We start from the raw sequence: 27,757 nt of genomic DNA, 5'->3' as shown, positions 1-27,757 counted from the left end.
CAAAGGATTTTACCAAAAAATCTGGATAAGGATGTGTTGTACTATATTTTTGTTTTTTGGGGTTATTTGATTTTGATAAAATTGCTATGGCTATTTTTTTTTTTTTTTTTTTTTGGCCTGGAAGAGAATAGGGTCAAATTTCATTACAGTAAATTTTCTTGCAAAAATAGCCTGGAAAAAAAGGTTTCACACCTGAATTTCAAATACAGTGACATAATATGAATGCAAGTATATGAATATTTTTAGCTACAATTAGATCCTACTGCTTTTCATTTCATTGTTCTTTATGTCAAATTCTGTAGAAGAAAAAGAAAATGTACATATCAATGTAGCCTAGCCCTATAAGAAATAGGAAAAAAAAATCTCTTTAAGTATTCAACAGAGCCTGAAACTTTAAGATAGCTCTAATGTCACCTTCTCATCTGTGCGAATTGCCAAAGGCAAGTACACCAGAAGAATTGTCACCCTTATCTTGAGGCTGTGTATTAATTATTTAAATGCCAAGGGCAGAAATATAGCTCTTAGAGAACTACCTTTTTCTCACCTCTCCCAAAATGAAATATGCTCATATATATATAGCATATAAGTAAGGAATCTCTATTTTTAAGAAGTTTAAGAAACAGAGTACTTAAGAGGAAAAAAATACCAAAAATCTTCCTTAAGTCACTTCTTCCTAGAACTATTAAAACACTATTAAATAGAAAGTATAGGTTTAATTAAAACTGAATAATAACGATAAGCCTCAAAACTGCAAGACTATGTCTGTACCACTGAAAGGAGAAAATGAGCCCTGATCTCATGGTCCTCACCTCATCAACCTGAGGTTCCTGAGCCTGAGCGGCCTGGGGTACTGAAGAGTCACAGTCTGGACTGTAATGCTCACAGTAGTCATATGCTGCTTTAGGGTCACCTATGATCAACAGCTGCTGGATGTCCCCCTGTCAAGAAACAAACATGAATGTAATCAGTATATATAGATACACATATATTTAGAGCAAGATTTATTCAAGACAACATGTAGTTTATTTTTATTGTTTTATTGTTTTGTGTGTGTTTATTTTTATTTATTTATTTATTTTTTTAAATTTTTTAATGTTTATTTATTTTTGAGACAGAGAGAGACAGAGCATGAGCAGGGAAGGGGCAGAGAGAGAGGGAGGCCCAGAATCTGAATCAAGCTCCAGGCCCTGAGCTGTCAGCACAGAGTCCGATGCAGGACTCAAACTCGTGAACCACAAGATCATGACCTGAGCTGAAGTCGGCTGCTTAACTGACTGAGCCACCCAGGTGCCCCATGTGTTTATTTTTAATTACCTGAAGAACTAACACTTACATTTCAATGTTAGAAATAGCCTTATAGAACAAATGAACAAAGGAAAAATAGAGAGCAAGCAAGAGAGAGAGAGACAGACTCTTAACTCTAGAGAACAAACTGATGGTTACCAAAAGGGAGATGGGTAGGGACATGGGTGAAATAAGTGATGGGGATTAAAGAAGGACACTTGTGATGAGCACCAGGTGTTGTATGTATGTTGAATCACTATATTGTATGCCTGAAACTTATATTACACTGCATGTTAACTATACTGGGATTAAAATAAAAAATTTAATAAAAACTAGTCTCACAGATTTGAGAGAAAAATTCACACCTGTTTTACAAATTAGCTGTTAATATTAAGGTTTTATTCTACTATTTTGTGGTTCATAGAATCTATACTATATGCATCCATTCGGTAAAACAATTTTACTACATTCACAGTATATTCTTTATAAAATAAGACAAATAAAATGTAAATATTAAGCTGATAAAAAAGTAAATAAAATTTATCAACTGTAAATATATAAAGAGGATGATTATATTTTCTTTTTTAAAACTTTTTAATGTTTATTTATTTAAAAAAATTTTAATGTTTATTTATTTCTGACAGAGAGAGACAGAGCATGAGTGGGGGAGGGGAAGAGAGAGAGGGGGACACAGAATCTGAAGCAGGCTCCAGGCTCTGAGCTATCAGCACAGAGCCCGACGCGGGGCTCGAACTCGCAGACTGTGAGATCATGACCTGAGCTGAAGCCGGACGCTCAACCAACTAAGCCACCCAGGTGCCCCAATATTTATTTAATTTTTGAGAGAGACAGAGTGTGATCAGGGGAGGGGCAGAGAGAGAGAGGGAGACACAAAATCTGAGACAGGCTCCAGGCTCTTGAGCTGTCATGACAACACAGAGCCTGATGCTGGGCTCGAACTCATGGACCAAGATATCATGCCTTAGCTGAAGTTGGATGCTTAACCAACTGAGCCACCCAAGTGCCTTGAGGGTAATATATTTTCAATGTTAACTAAAGAGTTCAATCAAAGTAAACTGAATTACAGATGGCCAACAGGCACATGAAAAGATGATCAAAGTCACTCCTTATCAGGGAAATACAAATCAAAACCACACTCAGAAACCACCTCACGCCAGTCAGAATAGCTAAAATGAACAAATCAGGAGACTATAGATGCTGGAGAGGATGTGGAGAAACAGGAACCCTCTTGCACTGTTGATGGGAATGCAAATTGGTGCAGCCACTCTGGAAAACAGTGTGGAGGTTCCTCAAAAAATTAAAAATAGATCTACCCTATGACCCAGCAATAGCACTGCTAGGAATTTACCCAAGGGATACAGGAGTGCTGATGCATAGGAACATTTGTACCCCGATGTTTACAGCAGCACTTTCAACAATAGCCAAATTATGGAAAGAGCCTAAATGTCCATCAACTGATGAATGGATAAAGAAATTGTGGTTTATATACACAATGGAATACTACGTGGCAATGAGAAAGAATGAAATATGGCCTTTTGTAGCAATGTGGATGGAACTGGAGAGTGTTATGCTAAGTGAAATAAGTCATACAGAGAAAGACAGATAACCATATGTTTGCACTCTTATGTGGATCCTGAGAAACTTAACAGAAGACCATGGGGGAGGGGAAGGAAAAAAAAAAAGAGGTTAGAGAGGGAGAGAGCCAAACCATAAGAGACTCTTAAAAACAGAATAAACTGAGGGTTGATGGGGGGGGTGGGAGGGAGGGGAGGGTGGGTGATGGGCATTGAGGAGGGCACCTGTTGGGATGAGCACTGGGTGTTGTATGGAAACCAATATGACAATAAATTTCATATTAAAAAAATAAATAAAATAAAAATGAAAAAAGTGAACTGAATTATTATTGTTAGGCAAACTTCTATGATAATTTTATTTATTTATTTATTTATTTATTTATTTATTTATTTAGAGACAGAGAGAGAATGAGCAGAGGGAGGGGCAGAATGAGGAAGAGAGAGAGAATCCCAAGTAGGCTCCTCGTGGTCAGCACAGAGCCCAATGTAGGACTCAAACCCATGAAACTGTGAGATCATGACCTGAGTTGAAATCAAGAATTGGATGCTTAACCAACTGAGCCACCCAAGGGGCCGATATATGAAAATTTTTAAATGAAAACATAGATCCTACTATTGTGTTCTGGCAAAGGAGTCCATATTAAATGGAACTTCTACCTACAAAGGTGAATAAGAAATGCAGAAACCAGAAAAATTCATATTATAAATAAAAAAGCATAAATTTGGTATATTTTTATAAGAAAAAATTGGAGTATCCAAGCACACATTAAAATTCACTTACTTTGAATTCTGTATAATTTTAATAACAAACATTACGAGTAATTAGTAATAGGGTTATCTAAAGAGTTTAATTTCAGGAGGTTCCCCAAACTGGCTCTGGAAATTATGTAAACAAGAGAGAAATTGTAATATCCTGCTCCTGAAACAATCTGAATGTTTCCACAAGTCTAATTCAACATGAAACTGTTTTCTATAAATCTATGGGTAATGGCCATATTAATTCAGAACTATACTCAGGCCCAGAAGAATGTCTGTGTTAATACCTATTTGACTTGGTGATTCAAGGCCTTGTAAGTTTGAGTACATGAGAATGATTCACAGGAGAACTCCTGATTCCATTTTGAATAATTTCAAATTATTCCAGCTTTCCTTCATTTTGTTAACAGGAGCTATTTAGAGCTATTTATTGTCTGAAAATACCAACATTAAATTTAAAGAGTCTCTAACAATGAATACTAAGAAAGAATTCATAGCAATTTTATACAACAGCTGTTTAATTTTTTTCATTAAATCATTCATTCAAACAGATTTTTAAAAGTGCATATAGCATGTTCATATGTCAGGTAATACCCAAATAAGAAAACATCTACTTTATTTCCCAGTAAAACATAAAACAAAGCAGAATCAGCAAATATCCAGCTGAAAATTATACAGTTTATAGTAGTCATACTATTATTAGTGTTTCCAGCCTCAAAATTATTTACTTCCATATGTCATGAGGCAATATAATTAATTAATCAAATTAGACTGTTTCTGAGATTTTTTAGATTCTTTTTTGTAAATAGATTAGAAAGGCTCTAATATTTCCTTAATGTCTTCTGATTTTAAACATGCTCACAGCAAATTAATATAAGTTCTTAAATTTATTGATAGCCATTCTCAAACATTACCTGATCAATATACTACTGAGTAGCCACTACTGAATTATATACAAATAATTCTATAATTATATAAATGGATAATAATAAATAACAAACAGAATTCTGAATGCACAATTTGTCATTCCACTGTCAAAAAAAAATAATAATGAGGCATCATTGAGTACATCGTGAGTATTGGCATCTAATTAGAAATCCTAACTCTTGAATTTTCTCCAAACTTTGCCATTAACTATGTGGAATTATGCAAGTCACTTAACCTCATTCATCATTTGTAAAATGAATACATGTAGAGATCATATCTAAGGTCCTTCCCAGAACTCCAGAATTCCATACTTAATTATAGGAAATATAATGAACTAAGTGAAGCTGTTGCTGAAAGAGGAAAAAAAAATTCCCTATCTTATAAGCATATGGTATTTTTTAAATAGTAAATTTTTGAGAAGAATATTGGTTTTCTAAGTTCTTACTTGACTTCATTAAATGGAATCCTGCCAATATTTCCACTATAAACTCTTATTTCAGGTGTTTAATATTTAGCCATAAAATATAGTACTGGAAAGAAACTGAAAAAATCACTTAAAAACTACAGTATAATTTTCCCCAGAAGGCATTTTACAGTGTTTTATGTTAATCATAGGACATGTTGTGAGACAGTCTGTAGATAAACAAAAGCACACTGACAGGTTGAATAAACTGTAAATATTTATATTCAATACTCATAAAAATTTCCGCAGCTGGGAAAGGGTGAAGTTACCAAGTAATATTGGCATCTGCAGCATACAAAGTATGAAAAAGACAGCCTCCTCTTCTAACGATCTACAAAGCCAAAATTAGAGTTGATGCAATTACCTTACTATCTACAGCTGTGTCAACTAAGTCTCTAGAGTAGTATTTGCATACAGACAGGATGAGACTAAGGTAGAAAGCAAAGCAAATGTAAGAAAACCAAATGGCACCTATCTATAAAAATGAGGTTCCTCTAAATGTCACATGCCTTGCAAAAGGATCCTGCCACATTTTTATCAAAACCAATGAATAAGTAATAGCATATCTTCTTTTCAAAACTAAAATATAATGCACATATTCTAGTAATTTCTATTTGGTTTGTTTTCATTTTGTTTCTGATGTATGTGTGGGCATTGCGTGTGTATGTGTAGCTCTATAAAGCCTAGCAATTTCTATTTTCTATGCAATGAATATAATTACATTGTGTCTATGAAGTACACAAGTTAATACACATTTAGCTTTTTTTCCCATTTACAAGAGATCAGATTTATTGAAAACAATGTGGTATATGAAATTGGTCTAATGTTTTTAAGGTCAAATGTCAATGTGTCAATGTTAAGTGTCTGATTTTTGAAATTCAGCTCTTCATCCTATGTGAAACCAACCTGTGCTTGGTTGAAGTCAGTTCCCAGCGTAAGTATCCACTGAATTGTACGGCACAGAAGCTGATTCCTGAGTGTGAGCAATGGAAAACCAGCTCTTATCAGCTGTCATGTTCAATTCAGTGTGACCTGTGAATGGATTATGTGCCTGGGACATAATAAAATCACAAGAATGGCAGAGGAAATTCAGATATAACCAAAACAGCAAATGCAGAGGCTGGATCAATCTTCAACTATAATGGCTCAAATAGAGTTCACTTAAAAAAATTATTCGCGGAGAGTGCAAGCAGGGGAAGGGCAGAGAGAGGGGGACAGAGGATCTGAAGCAGGCTCTGTGCTGACAGGCACACAGTAGTGACCCGGACGTGGGGCCAAAATTCACGAACTGCAAGATCTGACCTGAGCCAAAGCTGGACGCTTAACCCACTGAGCCACCCAGGTGTTCCAAGAGTTCATTTTTTATACAGTTTATATATAAATAGTCTCTTGAATGTCAGTCTAGAAACTAGTATGTATACAAAGGCATGAAGCTTTTAATTCCACTCGTAATCTTGGAAGACTCAGACTTTTAATATTAAAACTTGGATATTACTTGTATTCTAAGAGAATAATTTACTTTTGTAATACCATGAAAAATAGACTCCAAGTTATCTATTGATGATGTATGTCACTGAATTTCTTAAGTTTCTAGAATTAAAGTTTTCATCTCCCCTAATGCTAAAATAAATCACACAGCTGCAATTGTGTTCTATAAAATCATCTAGCCTCCAAATTTCCCATAGCACATTCCTGTCTCTTTTATCCTCACAAGGATAAAACATGCAGGTATTTCAATGGGAATGAATGTTTTATGAAATGCTTCTTGGAAAAATCTTGATGATAAGTTATAAGAAAATAGGAGTTACTTTGATAAAAAATATGCAGAGGGAAATAGCACTAAAGAGAAAAAGCATCTTAACCAAAACTTTGAAGGTATAAAACTGCATGATGAAGTCTGAGAAGTACCCTCAGTGCCACACAGTTGGAAGGATAGCCCTAGCTGATGATAATGAGTAGTGAGCATTGAGAGTGGAAAGGGAAAAAGAGGGGGAGCAATTTAAGAAAAGCCTTGTGTGTGAACTGAATTCTGGAAGTTATGGAGTATCATTGTTTTGAACAATGGAGGACATTGATCAATGCTGCATTTTAATAAAATTGTTGACAACATAGGAAAGGATGAATTGGAAGCAGCCATTTTGGAAGCATGGGAATCTGTTAGGAGTCCACGTAGTTAAGTTTTGAGAAACTAAACTAAGCAGAAGCAGGAACAGACAATGGAGACAGAGTTGACATATTAGAAAAAAAGATTAGGAGACTGGGTGCTGATGATGGGGTGGGTTGAGAATGGCAGGAAAGATGGAGAAACGTGCATTAAAGAGGAATGGAAGGCAATTCTTTAATTTCTGGAGGAAACAATAGCAGGATGGCAAAAGCATTTACTCAGTTAAAAAAAAACATAACAAAAGGAAATATTTTTGGATGAAACTCTTATGTCTACAAAATTGAATGATAATCATTGTTTCTGGAATAAGTTCAGTTTTTCGTCTAAGAAAATGGCCTTCATTTACTTTTGAATTGTATCCTTCTACCTACAGATTGTATGGTCATATCACTGAAGCCAAACTAAGCTATAGGAATCAATAAGAATCAGGGAGATTTTCTGTAGCAATTGGTATCCATTTTTTCATTGCTAATGAAGGATAAAATGAACTTGCCTAGACTTAGTGATATGGGCTCATTTGTGTCCCCCAACCCCCAACCAACCCAGATTTTTATATATTTTTTTAAGTCTTAAATAACTTCACAATGTGACCATATTTGGATATAGAACCTATAAAGAGATCATTAAGGTAAAATGAAGTCATTATGGTGGTTCCTAATGTAATGTGACTGGTCTCTTTATAAGGGGATTTAGGACACAGACACAATCAAAACAGACTACATGAAGACACAGGGAGAAGAAGGCCACCTAGAAGCCAAGGGAGAGAGGCCCCAGAAGAAATCAACCCTACTGACATTTTGATTTCAGACTTGTAGCATCCAGAACCATGAAAACAATAAATTTCTGTTGTTTTAGACAGTCTCTGGTATTTTGTTATGGCAGCCCTAGAAAACTAATACAGACTGAGCTAATATTAGTTTGTTTTTTAAATGTGTACCTTGTAAGTGTTGTCTTTATAATAGAATAAAGAATGCTTTTAGCAAAGTAGTTTTGTTTATTTATAACTAGGGTAATATCTGGCTATATCCAGGAACTGGTATTAAGTAGATGCTGCAGTAATATTGGCTGATTTAATTTGGCAAACAGCTAGAACTCGGTGTACTCATAGATTATCACAAACTTAATAGTATCACCACACGTAAATATCCCTCAGTCTACTGGAGATAATATAAAGTGAGAAGTGATTTAAAAAAAAAAAGTATACTCCTAAGCATAAATAAAGAATTTGAAGGGAACAAGTTTTTACATAAACTTACCAGAGGTTTAAAAAAAATCATCAAACTAAATTATGTTAGAGTTCATACTAAGTTTAAATAACCATTTATAAGACTATTTCAAAATTCATTTTGAATTATGCAAGTAAAAATTATGCAAGTAAAAAACTTAAAAATCAATCCACAAATTTAATGCAATTCCTATCAGAATACCAATGGCATTTTTTAAAGGACTACAACAAATAAATTTAAAATTTATATGAAACCACAAAAGAGCCCAAATGGAACAGATCAATGGAAGAGAGAGCCCCAAAATAAATCCACGCTTATATGGTTAATTAATCTACCACGGAGAAGGCAAGATTACACAATGGGGAAAAAAACAGTCTCTTCCATAAATGGTGCTGGGAAAACTCGACAGCTACATACAAAAGATTGAAACTGGGCTATCTACTTACATAATAACTAAAATGAACTCAAAAATGGATTGAAGACTCCAGTGTAAGATCTAAAACCAAAAAACTGGAAGAAAACATAAGCAGTAAACTCTCTGACACTGGTCCTAGTGATATTTTGGGAGGTCTGTATCATCAGGCAAAGAGAACAAAAGGAAAAAACAAACAAATGGGACAACATCAAACTAAAAATCTTTTCCACAGTGAAGGAAAACATCAACAAAATAAAAATGCAACCTACTGAATAGTTGAAAATGATGTAGCTGATAGGGATTAACATCCAAAATACATAAAGAACTCCTACAATTCAATATCAAAAAACACACTATCTAATTAAAAATGGGAAGAGCACCTGTATTGCCATTTTTGAAAAAAAAAAACGAAAAACATATGGCCAACAGATACATGAAAAGATGTTCATCATCACTAATCATCAAGGACCTGCAAATCAAAACCACAGTGAGATATTACCTCTTAACAGTCAGAATGGCTAAAAAGGCATTAAACACACACACACACACACACACACACACACACACACACACACACACACACACAAAAAGAAAACCAAGCAAGATATAACAAACATTAGTGAAGCTACGGTGAAAAGAGAACCCTCACGCACTATTGGTGGGAATGAAAACTGGTGTAGCAACCATGGAAAACACTACGAGTTTCCTTAAAACATTAAAACTAGAACTATCATACGATCTTGTAATATAATTTTTGAGTATTCATACAATGAAAACAGAAACACTAATACATATAAAGAAGATAATGGTGTGAGGGTGTGTGTGTGTGTGTGTGTGTGTGTGTGTGTGTGCGCGCGCATGTAATGGAATATTACTGAGCCACAACAAAAAAGAATGAAATCTTGCCATTTGCAACAACATGGATAGACCTACAGGGTAATGGACTATGTGAAACAAGTCACGCAGAGAAACACAATACCATATGATTTACTTACATGTGGAATACAAAAAGCAAAACAAATGAACACAATACAAAAGCAGATTCACAGATAGAACAAATTGATGGTTGCCCAGGGGTGGAGGGTGAAAGGTGATTGACGATATAGGAGAAGGGGATTAAGAGGCACAATCTTCCAGTTATAAAATAAATTAGACATGGAGATGTAATGTACAGCACAGAGAATATAGTAAATAATATTGCAAAAGACTATGTATGGTGGCAGATGGTAACTAGGTTTATTGTAGCAGTCATTTCACAATATATATAAATATGGAATCAATATGTTATATACCTAAAACTAGTATAATATTAAATGTCAATTATGTTTTAATAAAAAAACAATTCCTGTTTGTTCTCTATATTTAAGAGTCTCTTATATTTTGTTTCCCTCCCTGTTTTTATATTATTTTTGCTTCCCTTCCCTTATGTTCATCTGTTTTGTATCTTAAATTCCACATATGAGTGATTTAAATATACAGAACAAACTGAGGGTTGCTGGAGAGTTTGTGGGCGGGGGAATGGGCTAAATGGGTGAGGGGCATTAAGAAAGACACTTGGGATAAATCACTGGATTCTACTCCTGAAATCATTATTGCACTATACTAACTTGGATGTAAATTTAAAAATAAATAAATGTATTTAAAAAAAACAATTCCTGGTTGTATCATTAACTCCTTATTAATGAAATTATATTTGAGTTCAACTTCATGTCAGCAATGGGAAAAAAGAACAGAAAAATGTATTCTCATCAGAATTATATATATATATACACTAATATGTACCTCAGAATTACATATCTTTTGCATTTTTGCATTTTGTTTTTCTGTCTAAACTAATGCAATCAGAAGTAAAATAACACAATTAGTGCTTTCTTGATTTTAGAAAACACATATAAAGATTTTAAATAACAAGTCTGAAAATACTGAGATGATTCTTAAATCACAAAAGGATTCTTCATTTCAAATTTCATTAAATAATGAACATTTAAAATATATGTCACAATTACTTTCCCAAGACAAATTTACCTCATACTTTTTACAAAGATCTGTTTTCTTAAAGAATATTGAAAATAATATTCAAAAGTCTAAAAAGAGGATTTTAAAACAAAATGGAAGTCATACTGAGACTTATTTAAAAAGTTAAGAAAAAAATCATAGGTCAAATATGGCCTTTGTATGTAGGTATGATTTTTCACTGACTGTCTCACAAAGTTAACAGCAGAATTTGACATTTACTTTCATAGCCTTTGACTCGACAGTAAATTTTGGGCTTATTTTTAAAGTAATTATCACCTTTTGAATATGAAAAAAAAGATCATCTTCATCATTCCACAAAGAGTTTAACAGTTAAACATGCTCGTCTACTCCTCTAAGCAAATATGCCAGTTATTTGGAAATCATTTTTTTACATATCAATTCGACATCACCTTTTTTATTGCCTATTTTTAAGACTAAAGAAAATATCTCTCACTAGATGAAAAGAAATCATTGGTTGTAGCATCTCTATACATTCATTATTCTAGTTCTATATACAGTGACACTGTGCCAGAAATAACAGAGCTTTAAAAATACTTCCTTATGTTTACACTGGTTCACTCCTCTGCTGTGTAGCAATGAATGATACATTTCCTTGCATGAACTGAAGTTTTACTAAAGCAAAATTGGCCATTTTATAAGACATATAAGCCTAAGAGAATTTTAAAATTATGCATTTAAGTATATAAAACAATAAATACACCCTTTACTCTTTTTTTAGTTTTGAAAAAAAAAAAAGATTTTTTCGATGTCAGTGTGAAAACCTCTTAGCTTATGACAGAATATAGCCAATCTGTACACATGTCTATTGAACAGTGAAAAAATAGGGCGTCTGCTTTCAAAGTTGAAAGACAGAATTCCCTGTTGAAATGGGAGTATTTGGAAAGAACTGTATTTTTCTTGAATGCAAAAGCAAACCTGCTATACAACATTCTTAATTTCAGGAGGTACTGTATGCCTTACAATTTTAGGACAAGCTACATATTTTCCCAAGACAAATTATTTTTCTTTTTTATATATTAGCATATATGATAATCTGTGTTAATAGGCACAGATACATTATCAGCCAGATAATAATCGCTTTTCTTCTACAACTTTTAATCGTAACTGACAGGGGAATTTAACAGCCAGATAACTTTCAGAACTTTTCTCCTTGGTGGTTTACCAATCATCCATCTATGTGTTCAGTCAATAAATATTTATTAAGGCAAAGTAACATGCTGACTCTCTGGTAGAAGGAAGAGGAATAAAGTGGGAAATCAGAGTCAGATCCCATTCTCGGATAGCTTATAGCCTGGTAAAGGAGATTAATAATGAACAAAATGTAATATATAAGAAACTTATTTCTTTAGTACCTACTATACTCCAATTATGAGGAAGAAAGAAATTGGCAGCTAGCGGGTAGGGAGAGTGGGAACAACTTCCATCTGGGAAAATTAGAGCAATGATCCAGAAAGGCTTGGCATAAATGACACAATTAATGATAAAGTATCCAGTGTCTCTTTTAAATACAGAAATGCTTGGTATTCTTTGTTGGCACCCCCCAATCCTAATCACACTTCTCTCTCCTACTCTGTGTCCAAAAAACCTGACCCTTGTAGCCGACACCATTAGACTCTCACGCTGGATCCAGTTCAGACAATGAAAGTTACTATCAAGAATTTGCAAGGTGAGAAGAGAAGGAGTTGGAGTCATTTTCCTCTCACTCTCTGGGTTTATCACAGTGGTCTGGCCGCCTAACCGCTACTGCCATTGCCAGAAAGCACTTCTGCATGGCTCCAGCTTTCAGTGAGCTCTGGGCCACTATTTCTGCTCCTTGCCTCTTTAGCCCTAAGGAAGTAATGCTCATCCCCAGGTTCCCTGGACTCCTTGTTCACACCTCTGTAATCACCTGAATAGAAATTCTGTTTTCTTCTGGAACATGGTGTGGGCTCACAAGGAGTGTGAGAAGTCAAATAAAGACCTTAAGGTCTTTAAGACCAAAGAAACGCCTTAAAATGGTAGCTGGCATCTTCCTTTTATGTATGTACTCAGTTAAAGGATTCAAACAATCTAGACAAAAGGCACAGTTTATAGTCTAGGCTCCTCCACTTAATCAGCCAATCTATACTGTTTAAATAAAGCCACTGGAATATAAACTTCATGAAAGCAAGAACGTGTCCATTTTGTTCTCTAAGGCTTCTACCATGCTTGGTTGGAATAGGCCTGCACATAGTGGGTACACATTAAATGTTTGTTCAATAAGTGGATCTCTGGGATATTAATTTATTCATCATTAGAAGACTTGATTTCAATACCTGTAAGTCAAGAATACTATTATCTTTCCTCTATTCCCTAGAGATTCTTTAAAAATTAATATGTACTTAAATAGTTTTTAAAATGTAACATCTTCACAAACAAGGTCTAATTATTATATTATTTGAGGGCAATTAAAGGAGAACACAGCTTTGAATGGCAAACTTCTAGACAACTTTATAGACACTATAAAATCTAAGAAATGTTGCTGGACAATCCATTTGTAATTGTTCCAATAATAAATTCCAAAGAAGTTGAGTTTCAGGAGCCTTAAAGTCATTATTCTGTAAGTATAGCCCATCAGGAAAAAAAAAAAAAAAAAACATATAGAAGAAAAAGAAGAATGCATTTAGCTAAGCAGAATGTGTCACTGTAAAAGCAATAGCTTTTACAATAGCATGTTTCCAGCATATGTCACTGTAAAAGCAATAGCTTAACAAAATTATACAACGTTTTCATAAGATACACCCTGGACACTAAAACTTCTGTTCACGTTTGATATTAGTGCTTTATTGTAAAGTATGATCCTTCTTTGTAGAGGCTTTTGATTGTATATCCAGGAACAAAACTGACATTAAATCTTAAACATAACATAAAATTCTCAAGAACTGACATTCATTATCAGAAGTTTAATTGAAACCTATGCTTCTTGTCTACTCAGACTTCTGAATCTGCCAAAACATTAACTCCATCGTAGTTTTTTTTGAACATTCCATACGGTTAACGATTCTTTCCAAACTATTTTGTGTGGAAAAGGAAAGCTGCCAAAATGTTTAGAATTTTAGTGTAATTGAAAAATGCATCAGAGATTGCATCTTAGCTATAATTCAAAGGAAAGAATGAGGGAAACCACATAATCACAGACAGAACTGCTACTCGCACGAGACTTTACATTTCTTGGTATCCCAAAATCAGCTTCAGAAATCAGTTTTAAGAAAATGAGCAGTATTCTTATGTTACTCGAATGTACTACTTTTTGATGTACTAGCTATTCACCTAGTAACACAGAAAATGACTAAAATTGTAGAAAACATTAACATAAAAGGTGCATATTTATCTTATACTTTCTAACAAGGTTTCTTACTGAAAGATAACTACCAATGTGGCTCTATTCAGTTCAAAATAAAATTATAAAATGGTTACATATATGGTAACAGACCTTGCATCCTATTTTTTTGTTTGCTGTAGATGATCTATAGCTCTTGAGTTAATGCATGCTAGAAAGTAGATTTATTTCATTCATTAAAAAATAGTAAGTTTTGGGGAGCCTGGGTGGTTTAGTCGGTTAAGCATCCGACTTCGGCTCAGGTCATGATCTCACAGTTCATATGTTAGAGCCCCACATTGGAGTCTGTGCTGACAGCTCAGAGCCTGGAGACTGCTTCAGATTCCGTGTCTCCCTATCTCTCTCTGCCACTCCCCTGCTCATGCTCTGTCTCTCTCTAAAATAAATAATCATTAAAATTAAAAAATATATATATATATATGTATTAAGTTTCAAGCACTATTCTAGGTCCTGTGGATATAGCACAGACCCTCTACACCCTTTGGAGCTTACATTCCAGAGGAGAAAAATAGAAAATAAACAATATATAGTACATCAGAAAGTGATAAGTGCCATAAAGAATATAAAGCAGGATAAGGGAGATGTGTAATCATAAAAGGTTTCACTGATAAAGAGACACTAAGACAGAGACACCTGATTAACTGAAGATATAATGCAGATATCTGGAGAATAGATTAATGGATGCCCAGGCCTCAAGGCTGCAGAAGACTTGGTGTGTTCAAGGAAAGGATGCCTTGTCAAGCACAGAAAGCAAGGAGGAGAGGAGCCTTTGATAAGGTCAGAGAAAAGGGGCAGGGGGTGGTGTTGGTTCACATATGAGCCTAAAGAATACTGAAAGAACTTTAACTTGCCCTATAAATGATATGAGAAGCTACTGGATGGTTACTTTTTAAAAGGTGACATTCCTCATTCACTTATTCCTTATTTCAACCAGGTGCTATGTGACAGGAATAGGTTTGCTCTTCTTTGCTTGAGGTTTAGAGAACAGACTAATGGATGGGCAGGACAGAAGCAGGGAGATCAATTAAAGGCTCTTACAAATATCCAAGGAACAGATAACACTAATAGCTAGAATAATAGATAATACTTTGTTGGTACTTCTGTATACTTGCCACTCCTCTAAGGACTAAGTCATACTGTAAATAGAAATTAACTAGGTCATGCCTTAAAAAAATCTCATTTCTAAAAAGAACTTACTTAAAACATATTTTAATAATCTATCACATTCTTATATTCCTTTGAGCGAATAATAATTTCACATTAACTGTGTGTTTACTCTAAAGTTCCAAAGATATAGGAAGTTGGTGAGATAAGATTATTTTGTCCAGGATAATCCTATGGCCTTTTTAGCCAATATAAAGCTTTGTTTAAAGCACATAATTCATAAACCATAAAAAAGAAAATTAAAGATTTTTAAACTTAGCTAAAATTCCAAACAGCTCATGTTTGCAAGAAGGAAACATCAACTATTTGCTATGGAAATCTTATAGTAATGAGTTCCTCTGTCCCTTTACTCCACATAACCAATAAATCCCCAAGTCCTGTCAATTGCACCCCACAATGTAAAGAGACATCTCATGACTTACGGTTTATAGCCCAACCCCTCAGCATGGTATAAAAGGCAGTCCACAAACAGGCACTAACATATTCAACCAGGTCATATATCAAATGCCCCCAAACCTAATGACATTTCTTATATCTGTTGTGCTCATTCCGACCTTTCATCTTTTGTACCTGTGCCCTCATCTTTAAATATCTTTTTATTTTTCATCATTTTGGATATAGTTGTGATTCCCTCACTTGAACATTATCTTTATTATGGACACAATCATATCTTGTTACAACTATTTATTTACGTCTATCAATTATTTAAGCACAATATTCGGCATATGATGTTTATTCTGCTTCAACAGGAGAGAGTCAACTACTTAATAAACACCTGCCAAGTCACGCTATCTGATAGCTATCCCTGCCCTTTTTCCTCCCAGACACTTCTAATAAAGTCTTAACCACTACCAGGCACAGCACTCATTCATGTATCTACTAATCTTCAGGGGTTATAAACTCTGTGTCAAGCTTTGTGTTTGGTGCTGCTGATGGAATATCTAAATTAATAGACTATAAATCCTGCTTTCAAGGAATTTATAGTCTAATGAGAAAGCTAACCATTAGTAGGTAATTATAAAACAATGTAGCAGAGATACGGCAACAAGAATGCAATTCAAAATGGCTTATTCTTTGAGAAGTTAACAAAATGCTGCAGATGAACAATAAATCTTAAAAGGAAAAAAATTACAAAGAAGACGAGTATCACCTTTCACCAGGGTAATCAGAGACAAAATTTATAAAAGGGACAAAATACAATGTGACATTTTATTGTGCCCTTGTGGCGGTGGATAATCCAGTGATGCACTAAACATAAAGAACCTAACCACAATGGCAAAGTTCCTTTGACAGGACAGGCAATATCCTGTGTGACTGGTACTACAGATCTTCTATAGAGCTCTGAAATCTCAATCCAACTCAAATGAATGCTCCATTGAGTTTCTCAAAACAGTTTCAACCATGAATCTTGTTAACTATAAAATTATACTAAACTATCAATAAAGTCCCCAAATGTAGCCTGTTTTCTGCATACCACACTACAATGGTGCAGATCTGACCACAGTCTGAATGGCAACAGTATACCACATGGCTGTTATATAATGAAGTACAGTGATGTCTGGAGAGAACTTCAGAAATGTCCTACCAGCATCACTGAAGCTCGCTCATAAATAATGTGGCACATTTTTGTGTGTTGGCCCCCACCACACTTGTCATACCAACTCAAAGTGCAGCAATGAAGAATGTAATTACATGTCAAACAGCCAAAAACAGATGTTCCTTTCAGACTTGGCTAAGGATTGCCCTCAAAAAAAGAACCCAATGTTATACTTTGGTCTACTGGTATATGTGGTCAGTAGTCAGACTTAAATAGCTCCCCAAAACAGAAAAATCAAAAGGTGAATATCTTATTTTTCATCACAACTTTGTAAATAATTATTAATTATTAACAAAAATTATTAACAAAAATTATTAACAAAAATTATTAACAAAAATTAGCAAAATCTGACTTCTAAATTTGTTAAAGTAATGAAAATGTGCTAGGATAAGATACTGTTGTGCATATATATTAGACTATTTCTTCATGAGAGCCATAAGATCCCCTTTTAGAAATAAAACATTTTTTCTGTATTTTAAAAAACATAGAAAAATCTATTTAGCTTTTCTATATATTAGAGAAATTCAACATGCCCATGAATGAGTGAGTCTTTAAAGCAGTGTTATTGCTGAATCCTAATTTTACATGGGTGTTTAGTATGCCTTGGGATTTTTTGCTCTAATCTGTATTGAACCTGTGTTTGTTACAATCAAGTTTTACTTGGATTGTGCTTGAATACCACCCTATCAAATTTGTACCTCGTCTTTGGTATCCACATTTGTTACTTCTCTTAATATTGTACATATTTCATGAAATTTAGAAAATAATTTTGATGTCTTACTACATTACACAAAACATTAATCACAAAACTGATTCCAGACGATGTTTTCCAAAATTAAAAAAAAAGAGCCACAGTCACATTCCCAAATGTACATGTTAACTAAAGATTCACAGAACAAGAACTAAACAACCGTGGTAAAGTCAAAGCTTGGTTGTTTTTCTGTTTTGCTAACACTATGCTATTTTGACAGAGTAAGTAATACAATCCCATTCCAGAATACATTTCATTTTTTCTTTCAGTTATGGAAGTCTTTAAAATAGTACACTATACACTGAAGTCCTTTACAAAGCCAATGTAGCTGCTATGTTAGCACAATCTGCTATTTTCACCTAATTTCAGAAATAATCAAGAGAAGAAAGTTTATTTTTCAAACACTTTTAACACTCAGTCATAAGGAGGCCTCCTCTCTTGAGTTTTACCACCAGGAGCTCTACCAGGTCCTCATAGTGAATATTGGAGAAAAATTCCCTACTTCCAGAAGAAAAAAAGCTTTCATAAGGGAAAAATGAACCAGTTTTAAATAGACCATGGCATTCTGTTCTTCTTAACCAGGGTTGCCTTCAGGAGAAGCTATTTTCCCAGATTCTAACCTGCTGGTGTTTTATTAGAGCCAAATCGAATTGGAGAAAGGGATGTACCCAACTCCAGCCCCCTTCCATGTGGCAGAAGAGAAATACACATCTCCAGCTACATGTTGCCATCCTGTCCCACCTAGTGTGGGGGGAAAGAACTGAAATGCAGTGGTAAACTTCACAATCTGGGATACAGATTCACTAGAAGACTGAGACCTAACCACAGGACTACAGAACGTTTACCCTCTCTCTACACCTTGCCAATGCATCACCGAAGTCTTCTTTACCAAATTTCTTTTACCCAGCACATAATGTCCATTTTTTTGACATTAAAGTTAAAAATCATGCTAAAAGGTTAAAATGGCAAGTTGAAGAAATAGAACAAACATCAGAACCACACACGATCAAATATGGCAAGATTTTGGAATTATCCAACTAGCAATTTTTAAAAAACTACTACTAATATTTTAAAGATGTTAATGAAAAAAACAGATGATATGCAAGAACAGATGGATAACGTATGTAGAAAAATGGAATTTATAAGTATGGATTACAAAGAAATGCTAGAGATTGAAAATAAAGAAGATTCTTTGATGGGCTTATTAGTACACTGCACATGGCCGAGGAAAGAATCTCTGAGCTTGAGGACACAAAAATGAAAACTTCCAAAAATGAAAAGCAAAGAGAAAAGAAATTGAAGGGGAAAAGAGCATGATATCCAAGAATTGTGGGACCACTACAAAAGATATAACGCACATGTAATGAGAATACCAGAATAAATTAGAGAGAGAGTAAGAGAGAAGAATTAAAAGTAATAATGACAGAGAGTTTGCTCAAATTAATGTCAGACACCAAACCAAAGATCCAGGGAGCTCAGAGAACCTAAGCAGCATAAATGCCAAAGAAAAACTACACCTAAGTATATCATATTCAACTTCAGAAAATCAGTGATAAGGAAAAATCTTGAAAGAATCAGAGGAAGACACCTGAACTATAAAGGAGCAAAGATCACAATTACGTCTGACTTCTCTTCAGAAACCACACAGCAAGAAGAGAATGGAGTAAAATATTTCGGGTGTTAATAAAAAACCCATCAACCTAGAAATCTATATCCTACAAAATTATTCTTCAAAGTGAAAGAGAAATAAAGACTTTCTCAGACAAGCAAACACTGAGGGAATCTGTAGGCAATTTTAAAAATTAGTTCTTTTTTGGGGGCGCCTGGGTGGCTCAGTGGGTTGAGCATCCGACTTTGACGCAGGTCATGATCTCACGATTCGTGGGTTTGAGCCCTGCATCAGGTTCTGTGCTGACAGCTCAGAGCCGAGAGCCTGTTTCGGATTCTGTGTCTCCCTCTCTCTCTGCCCCTCCCCGACTTGGGCTCTGTCTCTCACTGTCTCAAAAATAAATAAACATTAAAAAATAATAAATAAATAGTTCTTTTTAAATTTAAAATTTAAAAAAATTTAAGCAATTTTAAAAGTAAGTTCTTTTGAGAGAAGAAAAAACATATAGGTCAGAGTTTTGAATGTAGATAATGGAAAGAAGAGTACTGAAGAATAAATAAGTAAAAGTTAAATAATAAGTTTTATTTTTCTTATTCTTAATTTATCTGATAACAGTTAGTTTAAAATAATAACAGCAAAAATGTATTCAAATATATATGTATAATTATACACGATTATGAAAAAATGCAACAAGTGAAAACAATGATACAAGGTATAGGAGAAAAGAATTAGGACTATTCTGTTATTATAAGTTATTTGCACTACTTGTGAAATAGTATAGTTTTATTTAAAAGTGGACTTGGATTAACTGAAAATGTATATTGCAAATATAAGGACAACAGTTAAAATAAGTTTAAAAAGAAGTATAGTTAATATGCAAAGAAGGAGTGAAATGTAATCATATAAAATATCCAATTTAAACAAAAAAAAGGCAGACAAATTGTAGAAGACAAAAGCTAAACAAAAAATAAGGTCAACAAACAGAAAACAGTAACAAATATGGTGGATATAAATTCAAGTATATCAATAATCATTTTAAATATCAAAAGTCCAAATATACCTATTAAAAAACAGAGATTGTCAGAGGGGATCAAAAACAAGGCCCAACTATATGTTGTCTACAAGAAACCTACTTTAAATATAAAGACACATATAGATCAAAAGTAAAGGGATGGATAAAGATAATACCATGCCATCACTAGTCAAAAGGAAACAAGAATATGTCTATTAATTTCAGACAGTAGACTTCAGAGTAAAGAAAGTTATCAGGGATAAAAGGAGACATTACAGAATGATAAAGGAGTCAACTGGCAAAAAGAAATGAGAATCCTCAATGTGTATGTACTTAATAACAGAACATCAAAATATGTGAGGCAATACCTGACACAATTGCAAGAAATAGGTTAATCCACTATTATAGTTAGAAATTTTAACACATTTCTACCATAAATGGACATATCCAGCTACAGAAAATTAGCAAAGACATAGCTGAACTGAACAGCACTATCAATCAACAGGATACACAGTTGACCTTTGAACAACATGGGGGTGAGAGATGTTGACCCCACACACAGTCAAAACTCCATGTATAACCCTTGACACCCCCAAAACATGGCTATTAATAGCTCACTGTTGCCAGAAGCCTTAATGATAACATGAAAAGTCAATTAACACATATTTTGTAAGTTACATGCATTATATACTGTATTCTTAACAAAAAGTAAGCTAAAGAAAAAATGTCATGAAGAAGATCATAAGAGAAAATCCATTTACAGTACTATACTTTATATATTTAAAAAAATCTGCATATAATTGGACCCATGTAGTTCAAACCTATGTTGTTTGAGGATCAACTGTAATTGACATCTATACACTACTTCATCCAAAAACAATAGATTACACACTCTTCTTAAGCTCACATGGAACATTCATCAATGTAGGCTATATTTTGGATCACAAAACAATAACAAATTTAAAACAAAGAATCATACAGTATCTGCTCTTGGAACACAATGAAATTAAACTAAGAAATCAATAACAGAAAGTTATCTGGAAAGTTCCAAAAGTCTGGAAGAATAAGCAACATATTTCTCAACAACACGAGAGTCAAAGCTGATTATCTCAAAGGAAATTTAAAAATATCTTTGAACTAAATGAAAATAAAAGCACGACTTATCAAAGTGTGTGGGATGCAGTGAAAGCAGTTCTCAGAGAAATTTATAGCATTGAATACATATAGTAAAATAAAAGAAAAATCTAAAATCAATCATCTAAACTTCCACCTTAGGACACTAGAAAAAGAAGAGCAAATTATATCCAAAGTAGGCAGAAGAAAAGAAATAATAAAATTAGAGCAGAATTCAGTAAAAAGGAAAATAGCAGTGTGTGTGTGTGTGTGTGTGTGTGTGTGTGTGTGTACATCACATAAGAGCAATGTGTCTCTAGGCAGGCTAAGAAAATAAGAGAAAAGATGCAATTATTAATATTATAAATGAAAGAGGGTACATCGCTATAGATCCCATGGATATAAAAGGATAATACAGGAATATCATGAACAACTTTATGCTCACAAATGTGAACTAGATGGAATGAACCAATTGCTTGAAAGACACAATCTGCAAAACTCATATCTGCAAAAACTCATACAACAATAGATCATCTGAATAGGCCTATATCTATTAAATAAATTTATTCAATAATTAATAGCCTTCCAAAACAGAAAGCATCCGACCAAGAATGGTTCACTGGTGAATTCTACAAAGCATTTATGCAAGCAATTATACCAATCTTCTACATTCTCTTTCAGAAAACAGAAACAGAGGGAATACTTCTATCTCAGTGTATGAGGACACTATTTCCTAAACCAAAGTCAGACAAAGACATTACAAGAAAACTACAGACCAAAGTCTCTCACAAACACAGATGCAAAAATCCTCAGCAAGATATCAGCAAATCGACAATTTATAAACCAACAATATATGAAGAGAACTATACACCATGATCAAATGAAATTTATCCCAGGTACGTAAGGCTGGTTCTCCATTTGAAAATAAGTTACTGTAATCACATTAATAGGCCAAAAAAGAAAAACCACATGATCATAGCAATAGATGAGGAAAAGGCATTTGGCAAAATCAAACATCTATTCATGACAAAAAACTCCCAGAAAACTGGAAATAGAGGGAAACTAATTCAATTTGATTTTTTAAAATCTATGAAAAACCTAAAACTAGCATCATACTTACTGGTAAGACTTGAAGCTTTCCCACTAAAATCAGTAACAAGGCAAGGATGTCCCCTCTCACCACTGCTTTTCAATACTGTACTGGAAGTCCTAGCTAATACAATAAAACAAGAAAGGAAAATAAAAGATACAAATATGGAAGAAAGAAATAAAACTATCTTTGTTCACAGATGACATGATTGTCTACATAGAAAATCCAAAATAAACACACAAACTCCTGGAACTATTCAGTAATTAGAGCAAGATTACAGGATATAAGGTTAATATACAGAAGTCAATTGCTTTCCTATATACAACCAATTAACTAGTGATTTTGAAATTAAAAATGTAATACCATTGTATTAACACTTAAAAAATGAAATACTTAGGTTAAACCTAACAAAATATGTCTAAAATCTACATGAGAAAAATGGCAAAACTCTGATAAAAGATATCAAAGAAAAACTAAATACCTGAGAGATATTCTATATTCATGGATAAGAAAATCAGAATTGTCAAGATGTTAGTTCTCCCAAATTGGTATACAGATTCAACACTCTCAGTCAAAATCCCAGGACTATGTCGTGTATATTGTCAAACTGATTCTAAAGTTTATAACAAGAGACAAAAGACCCAAAATAGAGAATTCAATATTGAATGAGTATTGAACAAAGTTGGAGAACTAATATTACTTAACCTCAAGACTTATTATGAAGTAACAATAATTAAGATGACAGTGTGGTATTGTTGAAAATAACCAAATATGTCAAGGGAACAGAAAGAGACCCTCATAAGTAGAGTTAACTGATCTCTGACAAAGAAGTCAGGCAATACAATGAGGCAAAGCTAGTCTATTCAACAAATGGTTCTAGGAAAACCAGACAACCCACGTGTAAAAAGTGAATCTAAACACAAACCCCATACCCTTCACAAAAATTGACTCAGAATGGATCAATGATATAAATGTAAAATGCAAAACCGAAACTCCTAGAAGATAATACAGAAGAAAATTCTTTGCGAATTTGGGTACAATGAACCCTTTTTAGATATAACATCAAAGGCATGATTCATGAAAAATAATTGATAAACTGGACTTCATTAAAATTAAAAACTTCACCTCTGTGAAAGACAACATCAAGAGAATGAGAAGTCAGAATGACAGAAAGTATTTGCAAAAGACACATCTGATAAAGTACCATTATACAAAATGCACACACACACACACACACACGCAAATGTAAAACTTAACAATAAGAAAAAGAGCAACCTGATTTTAAAAAATGGGAAGAGGGAGGAACCAAGATGGCAGAACAGCATGGAAGTTTTTTGTGTGTTTCGCATCCATGAAATACAGCCAGACCAACACTAAACCATCCTATACACCTAGAACACTGATTGGAGGATTAACACAACAATCTGCACAACCTGAACCACAGAATTCAGCAGTTACGTGGCACGGAGAGGTGAACTTGGGGAGAGAGAAGCTGGCGGCAGGCATGGAGCCGCTTTTGTAGGCGGAGAGAGGACGGACACTGGGGGGCGGGGAGAATACGGGAAAAGCACCCCTCCCCAAAAGCAGCTGGAGAGAAAGTGGAAAATTGGAAACAGCCGCAGGGACTAAACTACAAAGGGAGAAAGGAGAAAGAAGAGGATTTAAATTCCATTAAGATTGTAAACAAGGGGAATGCAAACTCTGCAACTCCACAGCTCGATACCTGGTGGTGCTCTGGTGAGAAGGGCCAATCCCCAGGAACACAGTGGGGTCTGGGAAGTTCTCGGGCCACACGGGGAAAAAGCAGTTCCACTACTGGAAGGATATTTGGTAGAGACTGTCGAAGCCACCTGGTCCCAGCAGATCCCAGAAACCAGCCACATTCTCTGGTGTTGGAACAAGGTCCTTAAGGGTGAAGCCTGGTGCCAGATGTGTGTTGTGATTTTCCATAGTCCCTGAAACACTGCTGCTACACTATCTCGCAAACTTTTTCTGGGGCGGGCTGGCACCTGGCCACTGACTCGGGGCACCGGCAGCACCAGGGACCAACAAGGGTTCCTGGGTGCAGCCAACATTCAGCCATTGCTTGGTGAGACCCTCCCACAGAGGGGCGGAACGGGTCAAAGACGCAGTCCTTCAGAAGTAAGGGGCCGGGGAAAACAGCCGCATCTGAGACAAAACTAGGAAGAGAGGTACTGCCTGGGGCTTTGTCACAGACAGTGAAGAAGCAGGGAGTGGACGAAAGCTGAAGACACGGGTGCACGATTGCTGATCGGGGAGAACATAATTTGATACTAGTGACTGGGTACCTGGGTGATGCCATTTTCATCACTGCCACGCATGTGCATACGCACCTACTAGCATCGCAACAATCCACCCCAGTAGGCTGGCAGCGCCATCTAGTGGAGAATGGAGCCATTACACTGAGCCCTGCCCAACTGGGCCAACCTTGCTCTTCAAGAACACAAGTCTCACCGCCTACTTAGTTTATAGACTATAATGTGCTTTATAGTCTGATTTCTAGGGGAAAACGAAGTAATTTCAGTCCTATTTCAATCGGTAGGCAGGTGCATCTATTCAATTTTCTTTCTTTCTTTTACACTACTTTTTCTTGAATACAGAAACAAAAAATTCATTTTTATTTTCAATTTTTATTACATATATTTTTATTTGATTTTTTTACTATATTGTTACTTTTGTGTAAATTTTTTCAAATTCTACCTTACTTCCATCATTTTATTTAGTTAGTCTACTTCAGTGTATTTACCTTTTCAAATTTTCAAATGATTAACTTTTTTGTTCTTTTTTCTCTTTCTCGTTTCTTTTTTTTTTAATGCAGAAAGAGAAAAAACTTCATTTTTACTTTCAATTTCTATTAAAAATAATTTTATTTAATATTTTACTATATGTTTTGCTTTGATGTAAATTTTTTCAAATTCTATTTTACTCCCATTATTTTATTTTGTTCTACTACAGTGTATTCACTCTTTCAATTTTCAACAGATTTCTTTTTTTTCTTTTTAGTTTTTCTTTTTCTTCAATAAAGAGAAAAAAATCATTTTTATTTTTAATTTTTACTAAAAATATTTTTCTTTAATTTTTTCTACTATATTCTTTGTTTTGTGTAAATTCTTTCACATTCTATTTTACTCCCATCATTTCATTTTAACATACTTGAGTGTATTCATTTTTTCAAATTCTCAAACGATTTCCTTTTTTTCCCCCTTTTTTTCCTCTGTCAAACCATTTTTAAAACCCAGACCAAAACACACCTAGGTCAAGCATCATTTATTAGGGGTGTGTGTGTGTGTGTGTGTGTTTAATTTTTCAATTTCAATGTTTTTTTAAATTTAATTTTTTAAATTTTTCTACCTCATTTATTCCTTTTTTCCCTTCAAAATGACAAAACGAAGGAATTCACCCCAAAAGAAAGAGCACAAAGAAACGGCAGCCAGGGATTTAACCACCACAGATACAAGCAAGATGTCTGAACCAGAATTTAGAATCACGATAGTAAGAATACTAGCTGGAGTCAAAAATAGATTAGAATCCTTTTCTGCAGAGACACAAGAAGTAAAAAATAGCCAGAATGAAGTTAAAAAGGCTGTAACTGAGCTGCAATCATGGATGGATGCAGCGGCAGCAAGAATGGATGAGGCAGAACAGAGAATCAGTGATATAGAGGACAAACTTATAGAGAATAATGAAGCAGAAAACAAGAGGGAGATGAAGGCAAAAGAGCACAAATTAAGAATGAGAGAAATCAGTGACTCATTAAAAAGGAACAACATCAGAATCATAGGGGTCCCAGAGGAGGAAGAGAGAGAAATAAGGGTAGAAGGGTTATGTGAGCAAATCATAGCAGAAAACATTCCTAACCTGGGGAAAGACACAGACGTCAAAGTCCAGGAAGCACAGAGGACCCCCATTAGATTCAACAAAAACCGACCATCAACAAGGTATATCATAGTCCAATTCACAAAATACTCAGGCAAGGAGAGAATCATGAAAGCAACAAGGGGAAAAAAGGCCCTAACCTATAAGAGAAGACAGATCAGGTTTGCAGCAGACTTATCCACAGAAATTTGGCAGGCCAGAGGAGTGGAAGGATGTATTCGATGTGCTGAATCAGAAAAATATGCAGCCAAGAATTGTTTATCCAACAAGGATGTCATGCAAAATAAAGGAGAGATAAAAAGTTTCCCAGACAAGCAAAAATTAAAGGATTTTGTGACCACTAACCAGACCCGCAAAAAATTTTAAGGGGGATATACATATACATATATATATATACATATATACAAACACACATATATATATATACAAATATATATATATACACACACATATATACATGTATATATATGTATGTATATATGTGTGTATATATATGTGTGTGTGTATATATATGTATATATATGTGTATATATATACAAATACCAAAAGCAACAAAGACTAGAACGGACCAGAGAACACCACGAGAAACTCCAACTCTACAAGCATCATAATGGCAATAAATTCATATCTTTCACTACTCTAAACATCAATGGACTCAATACTCCAATCAAAAGACATAGGGTAACAGAATGGATAAGAAAATAAAATCCATCTATATGCTGTTTACAAGAGACCCACTTTAGACCTAAAGACACCTGCAGGTTGAAAATAAGGGGATGGAGAACCATCCATCATGCTAATGGTCAAGAAAAGAAAGCCAGAGTACCCATACTTATATCAGACAATCTAGACTTTAAAATAAAGACTGTATCGAGAGATGCAGAAGGGCATTATACCATAATCAAGGGGTCTATCCACCAAGAAGACCTAACAATTGTAAACATTTACGCACCAAATGTGGCAAAACCCAAATATATAAATCAGTTAATCACAAACAAAAAGAAATCCATCAATAGTAATACCATGATAGTAGGAGACTTCAACACCCCACTCACAGAAATGGACAGACCACCTAAATAAAAAATCATCAAAGAAACAATGGCTTTGAATGACACACTGGACCAGATGGACTTAACAGATATATTCAGAACATTTCATCCTAAAGCAGCAGAATATACATTCTTCTCCAGTGCACATGGAACATTCTCCAGAATAGACCATATACTGGGACACAAATTAGCCCACAGTAAGTACAAAAAGATCGAGATCATACCATGCATATTTTCAGACCACAACACT

The 27,757-nt window shown here is 34.5% G+C and overlaps 1 protein-coding gene across 10 annotated transcripts in view; it reads right to left on the bottom strand.

Annotated features, from left to right (window-relative positions):
• COL11A1 (collagen type XI alpha 1 chain) overlaps positions 1-27,757 on the bottom strand; it is a 218,684-nt gene that overhangs the window by 139,759 nt on the left and 51,168 nt on the right. For all 10 annotated transcript variants that reach the window (XM_053891773.1, XM_053891770.1, XM_053891789.1 and 7 more), the window contains one exon: positions 810-938. In XM_053891773.1, coding sequence (XP_053747748.1) covers positions 810-938 — 129 coding nt within the window. The remainder of the gene's footprint in view (positions 1-809; positions 939-27,757) is intronic.

This window comes from Panthera pardus, unplaced genomic scaffold (genome assembly GCF_024362965.1).
Source record: "Panthera pardus isolate Hobbes unplaced genomic scaffold, ASM2436296v1 HiC_scaffold_11, whole genome shotgun sequence".
NCBI lineage: Eukaryota > Metazoa > Chordata > Mammalia > Carnivora > Felidae > Panthera > Panthera pardus.
The sequence above is the reverse complement of the archived record's forward strand: the minus strand, read 5'-3'. Positions and strand labels throughout refer to the sequence as shown.